Consider the following 20185-nt stretch of genomic DNA (forward strand, 5'->3'; position numbering starts at 1 on the left):
TTAAATATCTTATATTTTTGATTGATTTTCAGTATTTCACATGTATAGGTAATTATCTGTAACTGCATAGCCATTTGATAGCTTGATGTCTGATAGGCTTTTTCAGAGGGGCTTTTTCAGCTATAACCCTCCTAATGAAAGTTTGGTAGAAGTTTAAAAGGTTTGTGCTTGTATTTCATGAGGTGCTACTGGAAAATTAATTTTGTAAAGTTTAGTTCTTTGAAACAGCTTTCTTCTAGTGTTTCAGATAAAAGCTTTTGATCTTGAGCAGTCTCTACAAGAGGTGACAGAGAGATATGAGAAAGAAAAGCAAAAGAGGAGAGCTCTGCATAACAGTTTAGTTGTAAGTATATTTAATGATAGAATATCTTCTCATTTTGTTGTAGTTATGTCCATAATTTCTTCCTCAATAAAACTAATCTGTTTCATGGGATACATCACCTCCCCCAGATGTCTGTATATGATGCATTTCTTTGCTGAGGCACATTTGCCTTAGAAAAAACCCCACCCCATTCTTTGTGCACAAGAATCTTCCAAAGGTATTGCCCTAAGGAGCAGCATTCATTTTGAATAGTGGACAAAACTTTCTTCGTCCTCTTCTCTAAATTCACAGACTCTGGAATTGCTCTAGAATTCTTAAAATTATCAATTCAAAGTGGTTGTCTTTTAGTTTTCCAGATATGTCTAGCTGTATCGTGCTCAGCTGTTAGTGATGGTTCATTTGGGATAATTGTTTTCTTTTTTCTTTTTTTTTTTTTTCACTTTACTTTTCCTCCTAACCCTCCCAAATGACTAGGCTTTGGTTGCCTGATTCAAGATCTGATTTTTAAAAACACAAACCTCCTTCAAACAAGAGCCTTGTACTTGGGAATTTAAAAACTATTTGCTGAAAAGTACTTCACTTCCAAACTCTGTCTTGTTTTGCAGTTTACTGAAAGGATATTCCCCAGGGCAGTGAGGATTTAATGCCAGTGACCGCTAGTCATCACAGGCAAGCTCTTTTCCCTAATACAAGATGAGAACTGATCACCAACAAAAAGGAAGGAAAATCACTGAGTTAGATAAACTAAAGTCTGCAGATAAAAATCAGTTACTGGCTTTTTAGTCATGTATGAACACACAGTACAGAGGAAAAAGTATAAAATGTGTTACATTCTACATCTGGTGGAAGAGAAATGGAGTGTGTAATCTTGGCTGTTGGTTTACAGTGAGACTGTTGGGTCCGAGGAAGGTCAAAGGGAAGTACCCTGAAGAAGGGAAAATTACTCAGGCTGAAAGTCTTGTTTGTTTCCTCCAGACTACAGATTGGAGAGGGATACAACCTTCCAGAGTGCTGAAGAGCTCATGCTTCCTCAAGTACTTTCTCCTCACTTCTCCATGCAAATGAAATTATAAATACTTATATATAATTTATGAAATTATAAATACTTTTTCTCTCTACAGAGTCTAAGACTTGATTTTTTAAACATCTGCTTTCATATATGTTCATGTCTCCTTCACAAATTCCAGCGTATTTGTCCTCTCCAGGAGCTTTTGTTCAATAGATCTTAATATTCTAACTCTAGGAACTGAGAGGAAATATCAGAGTCCACTGCAGGATCCGACCATTACTGCCTTTTGATGCTGCTGCTGGACATTCTATATCTCAGGACAGGTAATTTATTTTGGCTGTGTTAGAACTTAGCTGACTCGTAATTAATATATAGAGAAAACAGTAGTTATGTGTATTTGAGAACAACTGTGTTCTCGATTTTTCTGATTTTGGGGCGGGGGGGGGGAGTTGTAGGGAAGAAGATGATGGTATTAGAAAAACTAAATGCTCTTTCCTCCTGCTTGCTTTCTCTCTCCCCTTGCCTGAAAGTATGTCCACATGTATAAAAAAACATAGCTGCTCTGCCAAGCCAGGGATAATCTGTGGCTTGGTAGAATTAACACAGCTGCATCAGTTTAGAATATATTCACTATCCTATACAAATTCTGGGATGCAGTAATGTAGTAACTGTTAGAAGTCATGGCATTACAGTTGATTTTTAATGCTGTAGAACAGATTTACTGTCAGCACAAACACTGTTCATGCTGTCAGTATAGTTTGGCTTTGCATCTCTAACGTATAATACACTTACTGTAAGTGAAGCGTCAAAGCATTCCAAGATCCAGAAGGAAAAGAGGGATTAGATGCAAGTATGTGCTGTAACAAGCTGAATTCTCCATAGATGATTTAACATGAAAGAAGGGAGGGATTGAAACATACACAAACAAAGAAGGGGAACTAGGTGGGTGGTTAGAAATAAGTAACATTATCATTTGCTCTATCAGTAACTAACCGGTTTGGGGCCTCAGTTTACTTTTGCTGGCTGGTAATTCCAAAAGAGTACATCCAGTGTTCTAAGTTTATTAGGTTTTAGCAAATCTTTTAAAATGTATACAATTGTTTAAATTAAAACAACATCAGACATGGCACACAAGAAGTTTCAAGGAGCCTGAAGGGGAAACTTGCATTAATCCATGCTTGATATACCTGGGAAGGAACCCACTTGCTGTTTCTGATGCTGTACAGAATAATGCGATCAGGCAGTGAATTGCAGTGTGAAACAGAATGGACCAGGCCAGACCAACAATCGTTAAGGTTAACTTTTATTAATATATCAAAAAGTAATTTAAATAAAACATAGTTGTAAAACTATGACTTACTCTCACAACACATACTCACATGAATGAATTTTAATACTTTGGCAATCCCAGTCAGTTTTTGGACTAGTAATGGATGCCAGATCAGAGACAAATACCTAAAAAGAGGATGGTTTTCACTTCAGTGTTCTAAAGTGAAAGCCTCCTGTTACAAGCTCACATTGTAATCTCAAAATAATAGAATGGCTTGCATGTGAATTAATCTTAATGGGGTTTGTTCTAAATTTTATTTTCATGCAGGTTCTTTTGCTGTTGCACTTTAACTTGTTTTTTTATTCAGGCTTAACTGTGGTATTAGTCTGTATGTCGGGTATAATACTAATGGCAGTTCTGAAAGGTATTCAGACAATGTGTAGTTCACAGACATTTTGAGCATTGACTGTCCCCAGCTGAATGGAACATGTGGTTTGAAAAATACCTTTTTTCCCTGTTAGCTTTTTTTTTTTTTCTCCTTACAGGCAAAGAAACTTTTCAGAAAAAGTGATATATGCTGATGATGATGTGAGTATTTGATGGTGAAATTCAAAAGTAGGAAGGAGAACCAAGAGGGACATGAGGGACAAGAGCATTTAAAAAAAAAATTAGGTATTTTCTTGTCACTTGGTGCCCAGCTTTGATCACCTGTGGATACAGTAGCAGGTGACTTATGCTTTTTCATCCTGTCTTTTTAGTCATCATCCATGAATTGGAGGTTGTGTGTTTGCAGTGGTCAAACTACTGCAGATTTCCTGCAGTCAGTATTTGCTGTAACGGTTCCTGAAATTATATCAGGCTTTTAAAATGTTATTATTGCAACATAACTAATGCATCAGGAGGAAACCACAACAGCTCATGAGCCACAACTGCCTATGTGGTACTGCAGTCAAGCATGTTAGTGCCCATCAGAGGATGGACATTGAGGTTACTCATCCAGATCATATTCCAGCATTAGTTGAGGCCGTTACCGAGACATTAAATTTTAAAAAGTACAGTAGCATGAGCTAAGGCCAAACTATTAACTTGGGTTTTCATTTTCTTAGCTACCATAGTTCTTTGCTAGCTGCTCACTGTTACTGGTGATCAGCCAAATTCTTTTCTGTAGTACAATGCTTGAAACATTGCTGAAGTGACCTGCAGTATTGTTACACATTTAAATCCCCCGAATTATAGCTTCATTAGGCAGCTTTCACTTGCATAAAGTGGATACTTACATATATGTATGTATATAGGTATGCATATACACAATTAGAAAACTAATGAAACTCATGAGTAGTCAGCTAAGAAAGAGCAAATACATCAGGAGGTAAAACTGAGGCATTCATAATGGTAAATGCAGTATTCTGGATGCCATTTATTGTATTGTAAAATGCTGTGACCATTTCTGACCCATTACATTTTATTGTATAAAGTGAAATTAGATAATATTTAGATGTTTTATTACTTCTTATAGACATAGGTACTGTCATATGTTTGTTTATAGGAAAAGCAGTGTCTGCTTGCTCATGCCAGTTTATGAGTTTTAGTTTGTGTGAAATAAATACCTTCAATACACTAATCTGTTCTCATGTTTGAAAGTCCTTGTGAAATATCTCAGGAAAATAGATGTATGGGTAGACTTGATTGTAAAATGAAACTTGCAAGTTTGAAAACAGCTTTGACTCCAAATGTTTTCTTGTTTTGCATTGATATTTATTTGCTTAAAATGCATTCTTGTTTTTCTCAAACACCTCAAGTCTTTGTCTTAGTTTCATGAATTATTATGAATTGTTTGCTTTAAGAAATAAAATATTTGTGTTTAAAGTATCCAAGTTCATTAGGGAAGATAAAAGTGCCAACTGAATTTTTAGTCTAAATGGACAGCTTTTTGTAGTCATTAGTTTTGTTAGACTCAAACAGTGTTTATTGCCTGCTTATTTTGCGTTTAACAACTGAAGATGTTATGCTTCTGGCTAGGATGGAAATGCAATTTTCAGGTAAAATTACAGGGCTTGGTATGTTATTGAGCTCTTAGTTGCAACACAGTCAAAGCTCCTATTTCTGGAAAGAAGTTAACTATTTTCCAGACAAGTATTTATGATTTAAAGGAAATTTTAGGCCAAGGTGAAAGAAGACTCTGATACAGGTGCTGAGTTTATTAGTTTTACTTTTTAGACCATAACTGAGTTTCCAGATTTTCCCCTGAAAATAACATAGCAGGCAGTTATCTGCCACAATCATTTTAGAGCTAATGTGTGTTGGAAAGCAGAGCTGCATTTGAGAACCAGTCACAACACAGTCCAGCATACATACTGGAAACTATGGTTGGATCTTCTGGACAGACTTCAGTTTGACATTGTTCCTGGGCTGGACTGGAGCTCTAAGAATATGCTTATCTGTTTCATCTCTGCTACAACTTTTATCATGTTACAACCAGAAGAAATTGCAGTATAAAGTAGCTATGCTTCTCTTCTGCCAGGAGCTGTGTTAAGACTTCCTTCACACTGTCTGTAGATAGACACAATTGACACTTGGACAGAATGGTTGTGTTTGGAGGGTTTTTTGTTTGGGTGTTTTGGTTTTGGTTTTGTTTTTTTTTTTTTTTTTTGTGAGACTGAGACCACTTGAATTCCATTTAGTCTTTGGGTGTTTTTTCTTTTGTTTATTTAGAGATTCATACCATTTTTCAAGTGATGTGATATTTTCTATAATCATGATTATCTTGTCTAGAGAATCATTATTCCAAGTCCAAAAAAGGCTTAGGATTTTACCAGATGTACAGGAGAGTATTTAATTTTACATTTTGAGCTATTTTAAGATTTCTCATCTCCTCAGCATAATAGTAGCAAGTACATGAACCTTTGTCTTGAAGCTTCTTGTGCAATAATTGTAGGGAGTGAGTACACATTACACATCAGGTTGAACTACTCCGTGTAGATTAGGACACTGAGCAGCACTACTGTTGTCACTACCTGAGAAAATTAGTAGGTGGGGTACTGAATACCCAGACTCTTGGTGATGACAGGAATATAGGAAATTCAGCTTGAATATAATAAGAGGCCATGAAGGTAGTCAAACTCTGGAACAGGTTGCCCAGACAGCCTGTGGACTCTCTGTTTTTGGAGATACTAAAAACTTGACTGGATATGGTTGTGGGCAGCCATTCTGTGATTGTGTTACAGGATCCCACATGCTGCTTTGCCACAGTTTGGTCCGTCTCTGGCAGGGCCTGCTGTGTGCACTAGTTTGCACGCTGGTCACACTGTTATGCAGGTATTATTTTCTCAGATCTTTAGGAGCTCAGTCTGTGGCAAAAGTCATTTGGAGGCTGTTACTTCAGCACCCCGCACCACTGGCCTGAAGGATAGTAGGAATTTCAGCACTCCCATCAAATGTAACAATGTAACCACACATTAGCAACCGAGGAAACCTCCTTGAATCAGAGGAACTATTTTGTGTGCTAGTGAGCTTCTACCCAAACGGTCATAAACCCCTATATTTTTTTCTGTGCATTTCTCTGCAAGTAAGTGGCATGTGCCATGAGGAGCAGAAGAGCAAAGAAGTTATGTAAGGCATGCCAGACTGATGTGATTACACTCCAGTAACAGTTTAAAGAGATGATTACGTATCTGCCACTTACAAAACTACTATAATTCATCTGGAAAGTGAATTCCAGCTGAAGAAGGGCCTTGGACTTCATGATCCTTAAGTACTGCCACCACCTGGAGTGTTAGAATTGATAAATATTTCTTTGTGGGTGTGTATATGTGCCTGTGTTGTTAACTGTAAGTATTTTGGTTTTCTCTTAGGAAACTGTCCTTGTAAAGTGTAGCCGTCCTGGCCATGCTTCAATAAACAAGTCTTTTCAGTTTGAGAGGTGAGTAGCCCTGTGTAGCAATCTGGATTGCTGGAAGATTTGTATAGTGAAGGCTAATTTTTTAGCAGGCATTGGTTAGAAGTAATGTTATTTTATTTAGTTGTGTATTTATTTATTTATTTATGTGGTATTTGTATTCTTCCCAGGCCACTATAATGCACTTCAGGATATAGATGACAACACTTTGTTTTCCCTCTCAAGTTAAGACTACTGATATGCTTGTGGTTGAAACTTGTGTAGAGACTTATGTGACCCTCTTTAAAGTTTGAGTAGCTATCATGATCCTTAAAACATTTTGAGATAGCAAAATGTTATCTATATTTTAAAGGTAAGGACTTGAGGTGGATTGTATGACTTCAGCATGAGACATACAGTATGACTGAGCCAGAAACCGGACCAAGGACTTGCAAGACTCGGTTGTTCAGCCATGATACTTTAAAGAGTTAAAATGTCCTGAATATAGAAAGCCAGATAGAGTAGAGCTACTATTTAGATCAGGTTGCCCAGAGCCCCATCAAGCCTGACCTTGAATATCTCCAAGGATGGGGCTTAAACTACCTCCATGGGTAGCCTGTTCCAGTGTCCTACCACCCTTATCGTAAAGAACTTTCTCCCAAAGTCCGCCCAGAATTTACTCTTCTCTAATTCAAAACTATTGTCCCTTGTCCTATCACTACAGGCCTTTGTAAACAGTCCCTTTCCTGCCTTCTTGTAGGCCCCTTTCAGGTACTGGAAGGCCACCATCAGTCTCCCTGGAGTCTTATCTTCTCCAGGCTGAACAACCCCAGCTCCCTCAGCCTGTCCTTGTAGGAGAGGTGCTCCAACCCCTTGATCATTTTTGTGGCCCTCCCCTGGACCTGCTTCATCAGGTCCATGCCCTTCGTGTTTTGAGGGCACCAGAGCTGGACACAGTACTCCAGGTGAGGTCTCACCAGAGCAGAATAGAGTGGCAGAATCACCTCTCTTGACCTGCTGGCCATGCTTCTTTTGATGCAGTAGGGTGCAATTGGCCTTCTGGGCTGCAAGCGCACACCATTGGCCCATATCCATCTTCTCATCCACCAGAACTCCCAAGTTCAACTCGTTAGAGCAACACAGTTAATGGTATTGACACAGGAAGAACTCCCGAGGTGCTGCGACTCTGGAATCAGGAAAAGGGTTAAAAAAATGTAAATCCCCTAAAGAATGCAGTTCTTGGGGAATATTTTTTCAGTGTCCCAGCACAGCTCTTTTTCATAAACAGAAGAGCATATGGTTCTTATGAACTCAAAAATGTTTATTTTTTTAGCAAAGTTTTATGGAACTAATAAATGTCAAAATATTTGATTTCAGCTCAGGAAGAAAATTCCAGCTTTCAGCATGTTATTCTTTTATAATTTTATTGGCAAATCAGTTAGCAAAATAAAAAGGAGGCTCAGAATTTTCAAGGTGAAATGAACATTAATTGCTATACAGGGGCAAGTCTGTCATCGTTCTGGTCAAAATACACAGGCTTTACAAAGTGATTCTCTAGATTTGCTGCATCTCTCATGGCCTTAGATAGGTAATTAAGTGGATGTCCATGCTTCAGCCTCTGCTGTGATTATAGCCAGCCTCAAACTACTTCATTTGGGTGCTGGTAGAATTTCAACCATAGCAGATAAGTAGTGGCAGTAAACTCCCCTTTAGGCAGTTGAGTAAATATTTGTAGTAGTTACTGTAGCATGGAGCCCTGTGCTTTTCCGCTGAATGGCTGCCAGAACCTGACATAGTTAGATAATGGCTGTACTACTTAGCAGTGCAAGCACACTAGCAAGACTGGCTGATTGGTTGGTAACAATCTGTTTGCTTCATTAGATAGGAGACCCCATCAACAGCAAGGGAAGACAGTATGAACGTTCTCCTTGCTAAAATAACTATCTTTTTTTTTTTCCTCCTTAAAATGTGGGGACTGTTTAGTCTGCAGGAGAAAAGCCTGAAAGGGGGTCTGATTAATGTTCATAAATACCTGAAGGGTGGGTGTCAAGAAGGTACTAGTCTCTTTTCAGTAGTGTCCTGTGATGGGACAAGGGACAGTTGATACAAACTAGAACACCGGAAGTTCCATGCCAACATGAGGAAAAACTTCTTTCCTGTAAGGTTGATGGAGCACTGGAACAGTCTGCCCAGAGACACTGCGAAGTCTCCTTCTCTAGAGACTCTAAAGACCTGTCTAGATGTGTTTCTGTGTGAGCTAATGTCCCAGTTTGAGTTGGGTGCCTTTGAAAAAGGAACCACAAAGCAGACCTCCAGAAGGTACAGAGTGTCCAGTAGTTATCCTGGAACATGTAATCTTTGTATTTCCTCCCATAAACCCTGCATCTCTATAAATCTAACCACAAAGTTATTGTCTTTCTCTTTCTTCCCTTTCTCCTTCCTGGATGCAGTGAGCTCCCTTATCTGGTGCTTGGGGAAGAGGGTTCCAGTCTCATCTGTGGCCTTCAAGGCCTGACCAATTTTTTACTGGCCTGTTTAGGGCTAATGCCAGGGACCAAGGGGAAGCAGTTTCAGGTGTGGCTAGCCTGAATCCAGCCAAACAATGGGGGGCAGGGAGGGAGAAAAAGCCCTGGGGCATATGATAAACCCCAGGTGGGATTTTGGTCTGATTTGGTGGAGTTTGTGTGTGAAGTTTTTTTGGCTTAATGAGCTTCTATGTTAAGCCCAGATCATACATTCCTTTGTATTTTATATACTTTGCTATGCTCATCACTGTGCATTATAACATTGTAGTATTGTAGCTTGTGAATAGGTTTGCCATTTAAACTTTCCAATACTCCAATCCTGTGAAGTGGTTTTCTTTTGCCCCAGGGGCATCAGAGCAATCTGTCCTGCTCTAACCCACAACACCTGTCCTGGAAGATCCTGCTTTGGCAGGGGTTTTGGACTTGATGATTTTTGGAGGTTCCTTCCAACTCCTACCATTCTATGATTTTATGATTCTGAGATGTTTCAGTGTGTTCAGAAAAAAAACCCCACCATTTCAACACATACTGGGTTAGAGGCTCAATGTGGTTGAGATGGTTGAATAGAGTTAATGGTTGGTTAAGGTGGAGGACTTGGTGTTTATGAATATTTCATCAATTGAAGGTGATAAATGAAGTGGAGAAAAGTGTTTGGACGTGCTTTCACTCACTTATATTGCCCTTGCAGATTTGATGTGCAGTGTTTACCAAGCATATGCATCCAAAGCAAGGATAGAGTACTGCTGTTCAGTGTCTGTGTCCTCCCAGTACAAACTGTGCCACATCTCTGCATATTTTTTAGTTTCTCAGTGTATTATGACAGCACATCTGTGGAATGCAGTATTTGTCTGTTTAACCAGACAAGTGCTCCTTTCCTGATTAAAGAGAATGTGTGTTCATGCAATTTATAATTAGACTTTGGAACACATTGACAGAGGATGTTACTCCAGGCCAAGAATTTGGCAAGATGCAAAAAGAAACTGAATACTGATTCTAATATTTATTTATTTTTAACAAAGATTCAATTCATATTTTGATTTTGAGGCCAGTTTACATCTTTTAAGGATTAGGATGAGGCACAGAGATTAATTATTGTGTTTCCAGCCACCATAATGTTTCTTGCTCCTTCCTGTGGCTATTGACAGGAACAAAATGCTGTACTAAGTGGGCTCACTCTAATTCTGTATCTGTTTATATAACCACCCTGTATAATGTTATTTATGCAGAACATGAATACAAAAACTACATTTTTGCAGGGTATAGGCTGTAGTGGCCATATTCTGGTGAAATACACAAAGAGGCTTGAGTACATGCTAAGGGGCATTTACCTGGTATGTCTTCATTCAGTTAAACTTGTAGCATCATATCATAGTATCATAGTATCAGACAGGGTTGGAAGGGACCACAAGGATCATCTAGTTCCAACCCCACTGCCATGGGCAGGGACACCCCACACTAGATCAGGCTGGCCAGAGCCTCATCCAGCCTCGTCTTAAACACCTCCAAGGACGGGGCCTCGACCACCTCCCTGGACAACCCATTCCAGGGTTTCACCGCTCTCATGGTGAAGAACCTCCTCCTCACATCTAGCCTGAATCTCCCCACCTCCAGCTTCATTCCATTCCCCCTAGTCCTATCACTACCTGAGATCCTGAGCAAAGGGTATTATACTCCATACACAGGGAAGTAACAATGCTGTGTAATGTTTGCTTCTACCAAAATTCCAGTTTCTAATTAGTCACTTTGCTATAAGCTGTAACAGGCACACATCAGTCACTGGAAAACAAAGCTAAACAAACAACAGTAATAAAACCCCCCAAAACAACTGACCAACAGAAATAAATCAGAAAAGGAAGATTTTTCCAGAGACAAGCATTCAAACCTCTAGTACTTCAGTGTGGACAATGACTTTTGTGGTTTGGATTCTGTTTATCATGTAAACACAGTACTTTCTTCAGACTGTTATCTTGGGGAGGAGAGTTTTGGTGTGCTAGAGAAGAAACTAATGAGTTAGGATGTCTATGTTTTATGATCAGAATTTCCTCCCTTTGATGATCTCCTATTTTCAGGTCTTGACTTTATGTTGTGCAAATGTTAAAGCTGAAATAGTTGGAGGAAAGATTGCTTTGAAGAACCCTGTGTTAGCTTTTTTTTTTTTCCCCCTTGAATTTGAAAAAAACATATGCAGTCACTTTAGGCATTGTTTTGACCCAGGGACTGAACTGTGGTTGCTCTTTTCTGAAAGGTGGAATAACTCATTCAATTTAGCTGTCTTTCGTTCTATTTAAAAACTAGTTTGCAGTCCACATCACAGTCTAAAAGAAAATCTTTCTTTAAGTCAGAAGCGTTTATTTCAGAGCTGGTAGTTCATCAGGAGCAGGGATGAAGATACTTCAGGCTGATGCTGCCCCCAAAGGCCACTGCATCCTTAAAACGTGACCAACAGGAGCCTTCTGATTTCTGCCCTGTCACTGACTTTCCTGACACAAGTCATGAGGCAAGTTTGCAGCCTCTCTACCTTATCTAAACGGAAGCACAGCCTGACCACTTCATGACACAAAGGCCACACAGGTAGCAGGGATATTTCATAGTTTGGTAAGTGGGAGAAAGTAACAGGGATCCAGTGCAGCCTGAAAAAAAAGACTCTTTCTGACAGAAAGGCAGACAAAAAGATGAGGATCATCTCAGAGAGCCACAGGTATACACCTATGAGTTATTTCCTCCAGCACAGACAACAGCCACTCCCCCAAAAGTAGAGTAGTAAGAGTACTATTTTCAGTTCCTTGACATAGAAAGGTCAGCAGCCACAAGTTTTATGACACTGGTTTATTTTCCCTAGTTTGTATTCTTGTTTTCTGACAACATGTTTATATTTTTTGTTCAGCTAACAATTTCACTTTGCTCCTCAGAGTTTACAATGCTTCAGAGTCTCAAGACACAGTATTTGCAGATGTGGCCCCTTTGCTAACATCTCTCCTGGATGGGTAGGTTAAAAGATGGGAGTAAGAAAGATAAAGAGAAGTTGATCAGTTTGAAAAAAATAAAAAAGAAGTCCTAATAGTGTTGGTTCTGTCAAGTTTTCTGACTTTGCAGTTGCATTTTCCTGTTTTCTTTCTACTCAGCACCAAGTGAATATTGTTTCCCATATAAACAGTGAAAACACTGTGTACAAAATTTAGCAGAGCAGACAAATTTGGGGAAGAAAAACCCAATGTATTTTTTCTCTGGTCTCTTTCTGGCAAACTTAAGCATTGCTTCTTAATGGAGGGCACTATCTTTTGGCATGTGTGTTTTGGTAGGTTATGTTTCATAACTGGTTTTCAGTTGAAGACACATATGTAGTATGACACAACTTTTACAGTATCACAGTATCCCAGTATAACTAAGGTTGGAAGAGACCTCGAGGATCATCGAGTCCAACCTATCAACACAGACCCCATGACTAGACCATGGCACAAAGTGCCACGTCCAATCTCCTCTTGAACGCCTCCAGGGTCGATGACTCAACTACCTCCCTGGGCAACCCGTTCCAATGACCAATGACTCGCTCGGTGAAGAACTTCCTCCTCACCTCGAGTCTAAACCTCCCCTGGCGCAGCTTGAGACTGTGTCCCCTTGTTCTGGTGCTGGTTGCCTGGGAGAAGAGACCAACCCCTTTCTGGCTACAACCACCCTTCAGGTAGTTGTAGAGGGCAATGAGGTAAACAGTGAAAGGCCTGCCAGGGCCACTGTCTAATCATCTGTTCTGGTTTTGTGTACAGCAAAAGCCACGAGAGGTGATATAATCAGTTCCTGGGCATCCTTAGTCGTAGTTCTAATGCTCCTTCAGGCACTGGGATTAGAACAGAATTCTGGTTTGAATACAGTAACAGCTACTAATCGATATTTGTAATCACTTTCAGCCACTAAGTTCATGAAGTGTGATCTACCATACTACAACCAACTTAAGCTACTCCTGTGAAGAACCAGCCTTGAAGTGTATATTGTAATCCTTGAAGCTTGCACTGAGATATATGCAGAACTTCCCTTCTGCCCCTTTCTCACCCCTGCTCTGACTCCACTTAGTTATAGATGGTTGTTGTAGAGGGAAAGCCAGTCTGTTTCCACCCACAGTAGCATAGTTGAGCAGTGGTGATCTGTGTTCCCAGCAGTCTGCATGCAGCCTAGAAGAGTTGTATCAGGATATTTTGAGTATTGGGAAATCACAGCCACCCCTTTAGAGGGGTCTACAAGGGCTGCTTGGGTTGAGGTAAGTCTTGTATGGCACATATAGCATTATACTAGTTTACCAAGCACGAGTAACCACAGTTTCCATAGCTGAGTAACCTAGGGACAACTAAGTTGGAGAGGTTTGAAGAAGTCCTTATAAACACTCTTTTCACACTCTGCTTTTCCTTTTGCAATGCATATTTGTTTTGGTTCAATATATTGCCTATGTATCTCTAGACATATCTGATCTGCAGCTTCATCTATTATATTTCCTGCTTTCTAATTTTCACATTGAGAGAATCAGTATTCAGTATTCCTAAGGTTGGAAGGGACCTCAAAGATCATCAAGTCCAACCTGTCACCCCAGACCTCATGACTAGAGTAGGGAGGACACTACTGCCCCATGCAGGCTTTGAACTCACAGCCTTCCCATTAAGGGTCTGATGCACTACCAACTGAGCCACTTGAAGGACTTAATCCTGTCCTAAAAGATAGGATTTTTATATTCAGTTAGGAAATATTCTGTTATTGAAAACAAAACCACTGTTTTGTCCTTCCAGAACTGCTATTTGAACAGCATATTTTCAGGGAAGCAAAGCTGTGCATATGAGCTGTGTATCTCAGCAGTCTTCCCATTGTAAATGGGAAACAGACATATTTAGTCTGAACCTGCAACCTTTTTACTGATCCTAATTGTTTTAGTCTGGCCTCCAAAGTGGTCAGTAATAACTTTAACCTTAAGAAGAAAGGAGTGTTCCACTCCTTAATTTTTTTCTTTATTTTATTTCTTAATGAATTGTTTATTTTTTTCAGTATAAATATACAGAAAGAAAAGATTGTTCCATATGCAAAACAGAGAAAGCACACCAGGCCTCAAAGTTTACAGTTAGCCATACAAGGTCGGCAAGGGAGTAAGATAACATTTCTTTTCTTTACACCATTGAAGAATCAAGCTTGTTTATTTATTTTAAATGAAAATACATTTCTCCTCTTTTGATTTCCTTTAACAATGTTCTGTCCTAGTGACAACTTTGCTATACTGAACGCCCACACACTTTTCAGGAGAGAAATACAACAAAGCTGTTGTTATTCTATCTTGACACTATCTTAGTTTGTTTCCTAAACAAGAATATAATAATCATATAATTAATGAAGCAGACTGGAGAAGGAGAATTGTCAGGGTACATGGGTGAATCATAGTCCAAAATTTTCAGATTGCTCTCTTTGAAAACCTTGCATAGGAATCAGAGCACCAACAAAGTAAACTAGGTAAATATAGTCTGTTGCTCATACTTATCTTCTTGTTGAGTTACTCAACAATTCTTTTTGTCCTGTACCTAATTAGATTTAATACTGCTTTGCATAGTTTTAGTTCATCTGTTGCTCATGCTTATCTTCTTGTTGAGTTACTCAACAATTCCTTTTGTATTGTACCCAATTAGATTTAATACTGCTTTGCGTAGCTTTAGCTCATCTGGGCTTACTGAAATAATGCTTTCGCTTTGGCAGAGAAGTTATCACTGATGCCTGATTTGCATCTCTGTCTTCAATGTTAGGAGCACCTATCTACTTAGCTTCTAATCATATCACCAGTATCCTGTCAGAACTATTTTGTCCAGGATGCTTACTTTCTAACTAGTAGCAATAAAGGAAATTCTGAATAGCTAGATTGTATGAAAGTTTGAGGAACTTTTAAAAATACTTCCATTCTGGTTTTCCTAAGAACTCCTGGCTCCCTTTTTGGTTCCAAAGATCTCTCTGATATTGAAGTGGAGCCAGAAGTGTCAATAACCTATGGGCTGGCAAGACAGTGTGCATTAGAGGTGAAATTTTGAAAACTGATCATGTTAGCCTAGTGAAAACTACCAAAATTAGTGAGCTTTTCACCTGAGATACATACAAGTAAAGTTATGTCAGCAGTGAATACCTAGAGAAATGCCTTGTTTCAGATTTACAGCCCTAATTTCTAGCACATTTCACTTTGCTGCAGTGCTCAGTTTTTCAGTTAGCTCATCTCTTTTTTGCCTCATCAATCTGTGACTAGGCTTCTGTTGTATATTCTGCATCCTGAAATGTGGAGGAACCTTACTATAGGTTTACTGACTGCACCTTTGACTTTGCATGCCCAGGTGTATTCAAGTATTTGCTGTGTTGCTTGTCAGCCCACATTTCATTCTAACAAAGAAAGCTTTCTAAATAATCCTCCAAAAATAATTGCTTCTAGGTATGTTTAAGATGCCAAACTTCAGACATTTCAAATAGTGAGGCAAGGGGTGTTCATTGAAATTTGTTGGCATGTGCTTGAAACATTTTTGATATGAGGAAAAGCTTCAGATGACCAAGAGCAGCTGTTCAGGTCTGGACAAAGAATAGGTAGCTTAGGCAGTGAAATTTTACTCCTTGGCAGACAAAGAGCAAATCTGTTCTTGCAGCTCTCTAGTAGAGCAGAAATGTTAGCATACTGCAAAGTGCTCCTTGTGCATAAAGATTCAGCTAATGTCAGGTCTATGAACAAATATCATAGTCCTGGGAAGAAGCAGTCCTGTCAGCATAACTGCATGTCTTCCAACAGTTTTTGCAGCCACAGTTCTGTGGTCCACACTAATGTGTGCTGGCAATTGCTGCAGAACAGACACAGATCAGTAGGGACTAACCTTCATCTGCACAGTATTGGTCCTAAACAGAAGTAGGTGTTCAAGAGAGGATTGGATGTGGCACTTGGTGCCGTGGTTTAGTAGTCATGAGGTCTTGGGTGACAGGTTGGACTTGATGATCTTTGAGGTCTTTTCCAACCTTGTTGATTCTGTGATTCTAAGTAGTACAGTGGCTGAAGACATTTGCGTATAGCCACTTGCTTTGCGTAAGATTTTGACTTTGATCTGACTGGATAGAGTTCAGATCCCTGTGGCACAAACATCCACAACAGACCTGTGGACTCTTTTTAAAGTTATTTGTGATGCAGAGAAGCAGGCACTTTCCCTCATGTTCCTGTCTACTTCAGAGGAACATGACTTGTTTCATAGATGCCTGTTCCACTGCAGTGACACTGTACATTCTTACCTTCTACAAGTCCCTGTCAGAGCAGTTCCTACGACCTTTATTCCAGAGTAGTCTTTGTGTGCATGCTTATACTGAACAAAAGCTTATACTCTTATCATGAGGGCTCTTTTGCAGTGACTGAGGGCTGTGAGTAATGAGGCTGCCTGAAAAAGGCTGCGACAGCTGGAGTGTTTACTCTTCACAGCTGTAAAGACATCAGTGCTGTGTTTCACAGCATGGCATTGTAAGACAAATCAACCCCAGTGATGGTTTACTTTAAAATGCTTTGCTGTAAACTGCAGTGGTTTAGGAGCTGATTAACAAGAAGCTCAGTAGTGCATGAGCTAGAAGTGGAGCAGGCTGGAGGTCTAACTTCCTCAGTCATTCCAAGCTAAGTATCCCTCTTCTGTCAGTTCCCTGTCCTTTGACTCTGCTTAAAAACATACTAAAATCTGTTTAGGTGATGTTTTGAGCAGTACTTCAGTTTCTGTGAGAACTATGCAAGGAAATGTCCTCTTTAATATCTTTATTAATGATCTGGATGAAGAGATTGAGTGCACCCGCAGTAAGTTTGCAGATGACACCAAACTGGGTGGTTGTGTTCACCTGCTAGAGGGTAGAAAAGTTTTACAACCAGATCTGGACAGGTTAGATCTATGGGCCAAGGCCAATGGTATGAAGTTTACAAGGCCAAGTGCCAGGTCCTGCGCTTGGGTCACAACAACCCCATGGTAAGCTACAGACTTGGGGATGTGTGGTTGGAAAGCTGAAACTCAGAGGCACCTAGGGGTGTATTGGTTGACAGTCAACTGAACATGAGTCAGCAGTGTGTCCAGGTGGCCAAGAAAGCCAGTGGCATCCTGGCTTGTACTAGCAACACTATGGCCAGCAGGAACATGGAGCTGATGATCCCCCCCATAGTCAGCACTGATGAGGCCACACTTGAAGTACTGTGTTCAGTTCTGGGCCCCTCACTATGAGAAGGATGTTGAGGTGCCAAACCATGTCCAGAGAAGGGCAATGAGACTCATGAAGGATGTGGAATGCATGACCTATGAGGAGTGCCTGAGGAAGCTGGGGTTGTTCAGTCTGGAGAAGAGGAGGCTGAGCCCTCATCTCTCTTTACAACTACCTGAAGGGAGGTTGGAGCAAGAAGGGGCACAACCTCTTCTCCATGGTGTCAAGCGACAGGACTAGAGGAAATGGTTTCAAACTGCACCAGGGGAGGTTCATGTTGGTTCATGTTTATAACCTGAAAAGGTTATAAAAAAATTGCAATGGTCTGTCCAGGGCAGTGGTGAAGTCATCGTCCCCAGAGGTGTTTAAGCAGCCTGTGGACCTGGCACTTAGGGACATAGTTTAGTGTTGACCCTTCAGTGCTGGATCGAGGGTTGGACTGGATGATTTTTCAGGTCTCCTCCAACTGGACATTTTATGTGATTCTGTGATTTTTTTGTTTCATTTTTTGTTCCCAAATTTTCTGGGGTTTGACTTGCCACCTAACAAACACATTTGGTAAGGGTAAAATAAATGAAGGTCCTTTTAATTTTCAGGTACAATGTGTGTATCATGGCCTATGGGCAGACCGGAAGTGGGAAGACATACACAATGCTGGGACCACAATTAGAGGAAAACTTGCCATACTCCACAGAAAATGAATCAGAACTTGGAATTATTCCTCGAGCTACACAAGAAGTGTTCAGGTAACTACTAAGTAGGAGTTCATGTTAGTGGCAGTCATCTTAAATTTTATAGAAAGGATGAAATAAAGTTTGCAATGTATTTATCATCACCAAATTCAGCTCCACGATGGTTGGTGTTTAAAGATTCTCTGACTGCCATTCAATATAGAGATTTCTAGGCCCTCCTGCTTAGACTGAGTTTCTAAGCAAATAAGATTATGCAGTCTTGATGTGTGCTATCAGACCATCTGTCTTTCAGGCATCTAATTTACTTTGAATATGTTTCAACCATAACTGTAGGAGCCCAAAACACAAGCTCTTACAAGTTCTGTAAAAATTGACAATTGGAACAGACAAAGAGGATCCAGATTAGAATCCAGTCCCAAAGAATGTTGGTAGAATTTTTAACCATGGTCTGTTCTCACTTTGAGAATTCTTAAGATGTTTTCACTTGAACGTGGTGTATGATTTGATTTTTCCAGCTAAGCCTGTTTCTTTTGAGAATTATATAAGCTAAATTAAAACAAAATCCTGTTTTGTACCAGAATAACTGTGTCTAATGGCACATATTCTCCTGAATAGTATTTAGTTCATGAATTTGCTGAGGCTGTGGACAGATAACCACTTACAGGGCCAGTTACCTGGCCAGTTTGTTGCTTGCACTCTGCCAGAGTTCATCATACCTTGAGCTTTGACACCAATAACATCCAGCAGAGGAATGGTATAAAAAAGTTTTGAGGAGGGAGGGAGGTTAGTGGAGAATAACAATGTAAGCTTGTTGTAGTATAGATGTTTTAAACACCTAGAACAATACTTTCTGGACAAGGTGTAAGCAAGCGAAGACCTTTATTACATTATACAGCAAAGTTATATAGTCTATCAGAAGGCTCGTGTCACATCTCAGTTGGTCATTTTCTACTGGCATATGTGTAATTAAGGCATACAATAGGTCAAAATAACAAAACAATATTTTAACACATCCAACCAAATTTTGCCAAGCTTCTCTCCTTCAGTTGCAAGGTGGTTACATTACTCTCAAAGACAAAACATAGCTTTCTCTAACTTGAGCAAAGGCAAATCTTCCCTATAGTCCTACAAAGCTATCTGCAAACAACCTCTTTTACATCTTCCTATAGTCTTCTAAAGCTATACAAAATCCTCTTCCAACATACGCTGGTGTAGCTGTTTGGAAAATGAAGTTTTGTTTACTGCTTGACATATAATTTAACTGTCTATTCTGATTCTTCAGCTTGACAGTAGCCACAACTGTGCATATTTAATAAGCACTCTTCTCATGTTGTAATTAGATTACAATTAAAGAATAAACCTTTGTTTGCCGGTTGCTCACTTGGGCCTTGATTTCTGCATTTGTTTTCTCTTTTTTATTATTTTCTTCTTTGTTTTTATTCTGCAGGCTTATATCAGAAAAGCCACCAGGAAGTTATTGGGTTGAGGTTTCTGTTGTAGAAGTCTATAATAATGAAATTTTTGATCTTCTGGCCAAAGACAGCGGTGGAAAAGTATCTGGTGCCAGACGTGATGTTGTCACAACCAAAGAAGGAAAGAGAGATGTTCCATTGCTTGTGTATGAGTGAGTACATGATTTGATCCTTACTGCCTGATGATGATCCAGTGTCAGTAACCTGCGTAGCTGTGACAGAATTGCACTATAGGCACCAGTTATCACTTCTAAACATATGCAAAAGAAAGAACTGGATGGTCCTCACTGTTTCCATTAGCACAGTTTATTAGAGAGCAGTTGGCTGCAAATGTCAAAATACTTTCCAAAACAGCAGTACAATTACTTTTAGTTGTACTCCTGTGTTAAGCACCTTCCACCCAGAATGCCTTAGGATAGCTGTGCATTCTGTTGCTGCTGGATCTAGGGCATCTTGGCAGCTGTAGGAAAAGAAGGGGTAGGTAACCCAACCACAAAGCACTTTCCCTTCAGCCTTACCAAATTATAAAATGTACAGATTATCATAGAAATTTATGCATTTCCTGTAGATTTCTAACAGCTGTACAATGTTAGCTTTCCCTACTTGCACTGGAGTTTAAAAACCATACTTTAGGGATAATAAGATTTTAAAATGGGAACTGATATGCTGGTATTTGAACCTGTAGTTCTCGAAAATCCAAATTCTTCAAACTAAAAGGTAAAAAGTAGTTAAGCTTTTACTCATTCAGTTTTAAGATGCATACCTGGTAGTAAATTTTATTCTTATTTACACATCCCAGCAGTGTAGGGAGCTAAG

The 20185-nt window shown here is 39.6% G+C and overlaps 1 protein-coding gene across 1 annotated transcript in view; it reads left to right on the forward strand.

The window, feature by feature from the left end:
* KIF25 (kinesin family member 25) overlaps positions 1-20185 on the forward strand; it is a 44020-nt gene that overhangs the window by 12903 nt on the left and 10932 nt on the right. Inside the window, 7 exon segments of the mRNA XM_068153353.1 lie at positions 240-343; positions 1566-1654; positions 3147-3189; positions 6453-6520; positions 11910-11984; positions 17802-17951; positions 19345-19521. Of these exon segments, the coding sequence (XP_068009454.1) occupies positions 240-343; positions 1566-1654; positions 3147-3189; positions 6453-6520; positions 11910-11984; positions 17802-17951; positions 19345-19521 (706 nt within the window).

The sequence above is a fragment of the Melanerpes formicivorus genome, unplaced genomic scaffold (assembly GCF_026170545.1).
Source record: "Melanerpes formicivorus ecotype bairdi unplaced genomic scaffold, bMelFor1.0.p_v2 SCAF_2, whole genome shotgun sequence".
Taxonomy (NCBI): domain Eukaryota; kingdom Metazoa; phylum Chordata; class Aves; order Piciformes; family Picidae; genus Melanerpes; species Melanerpes formicivorus.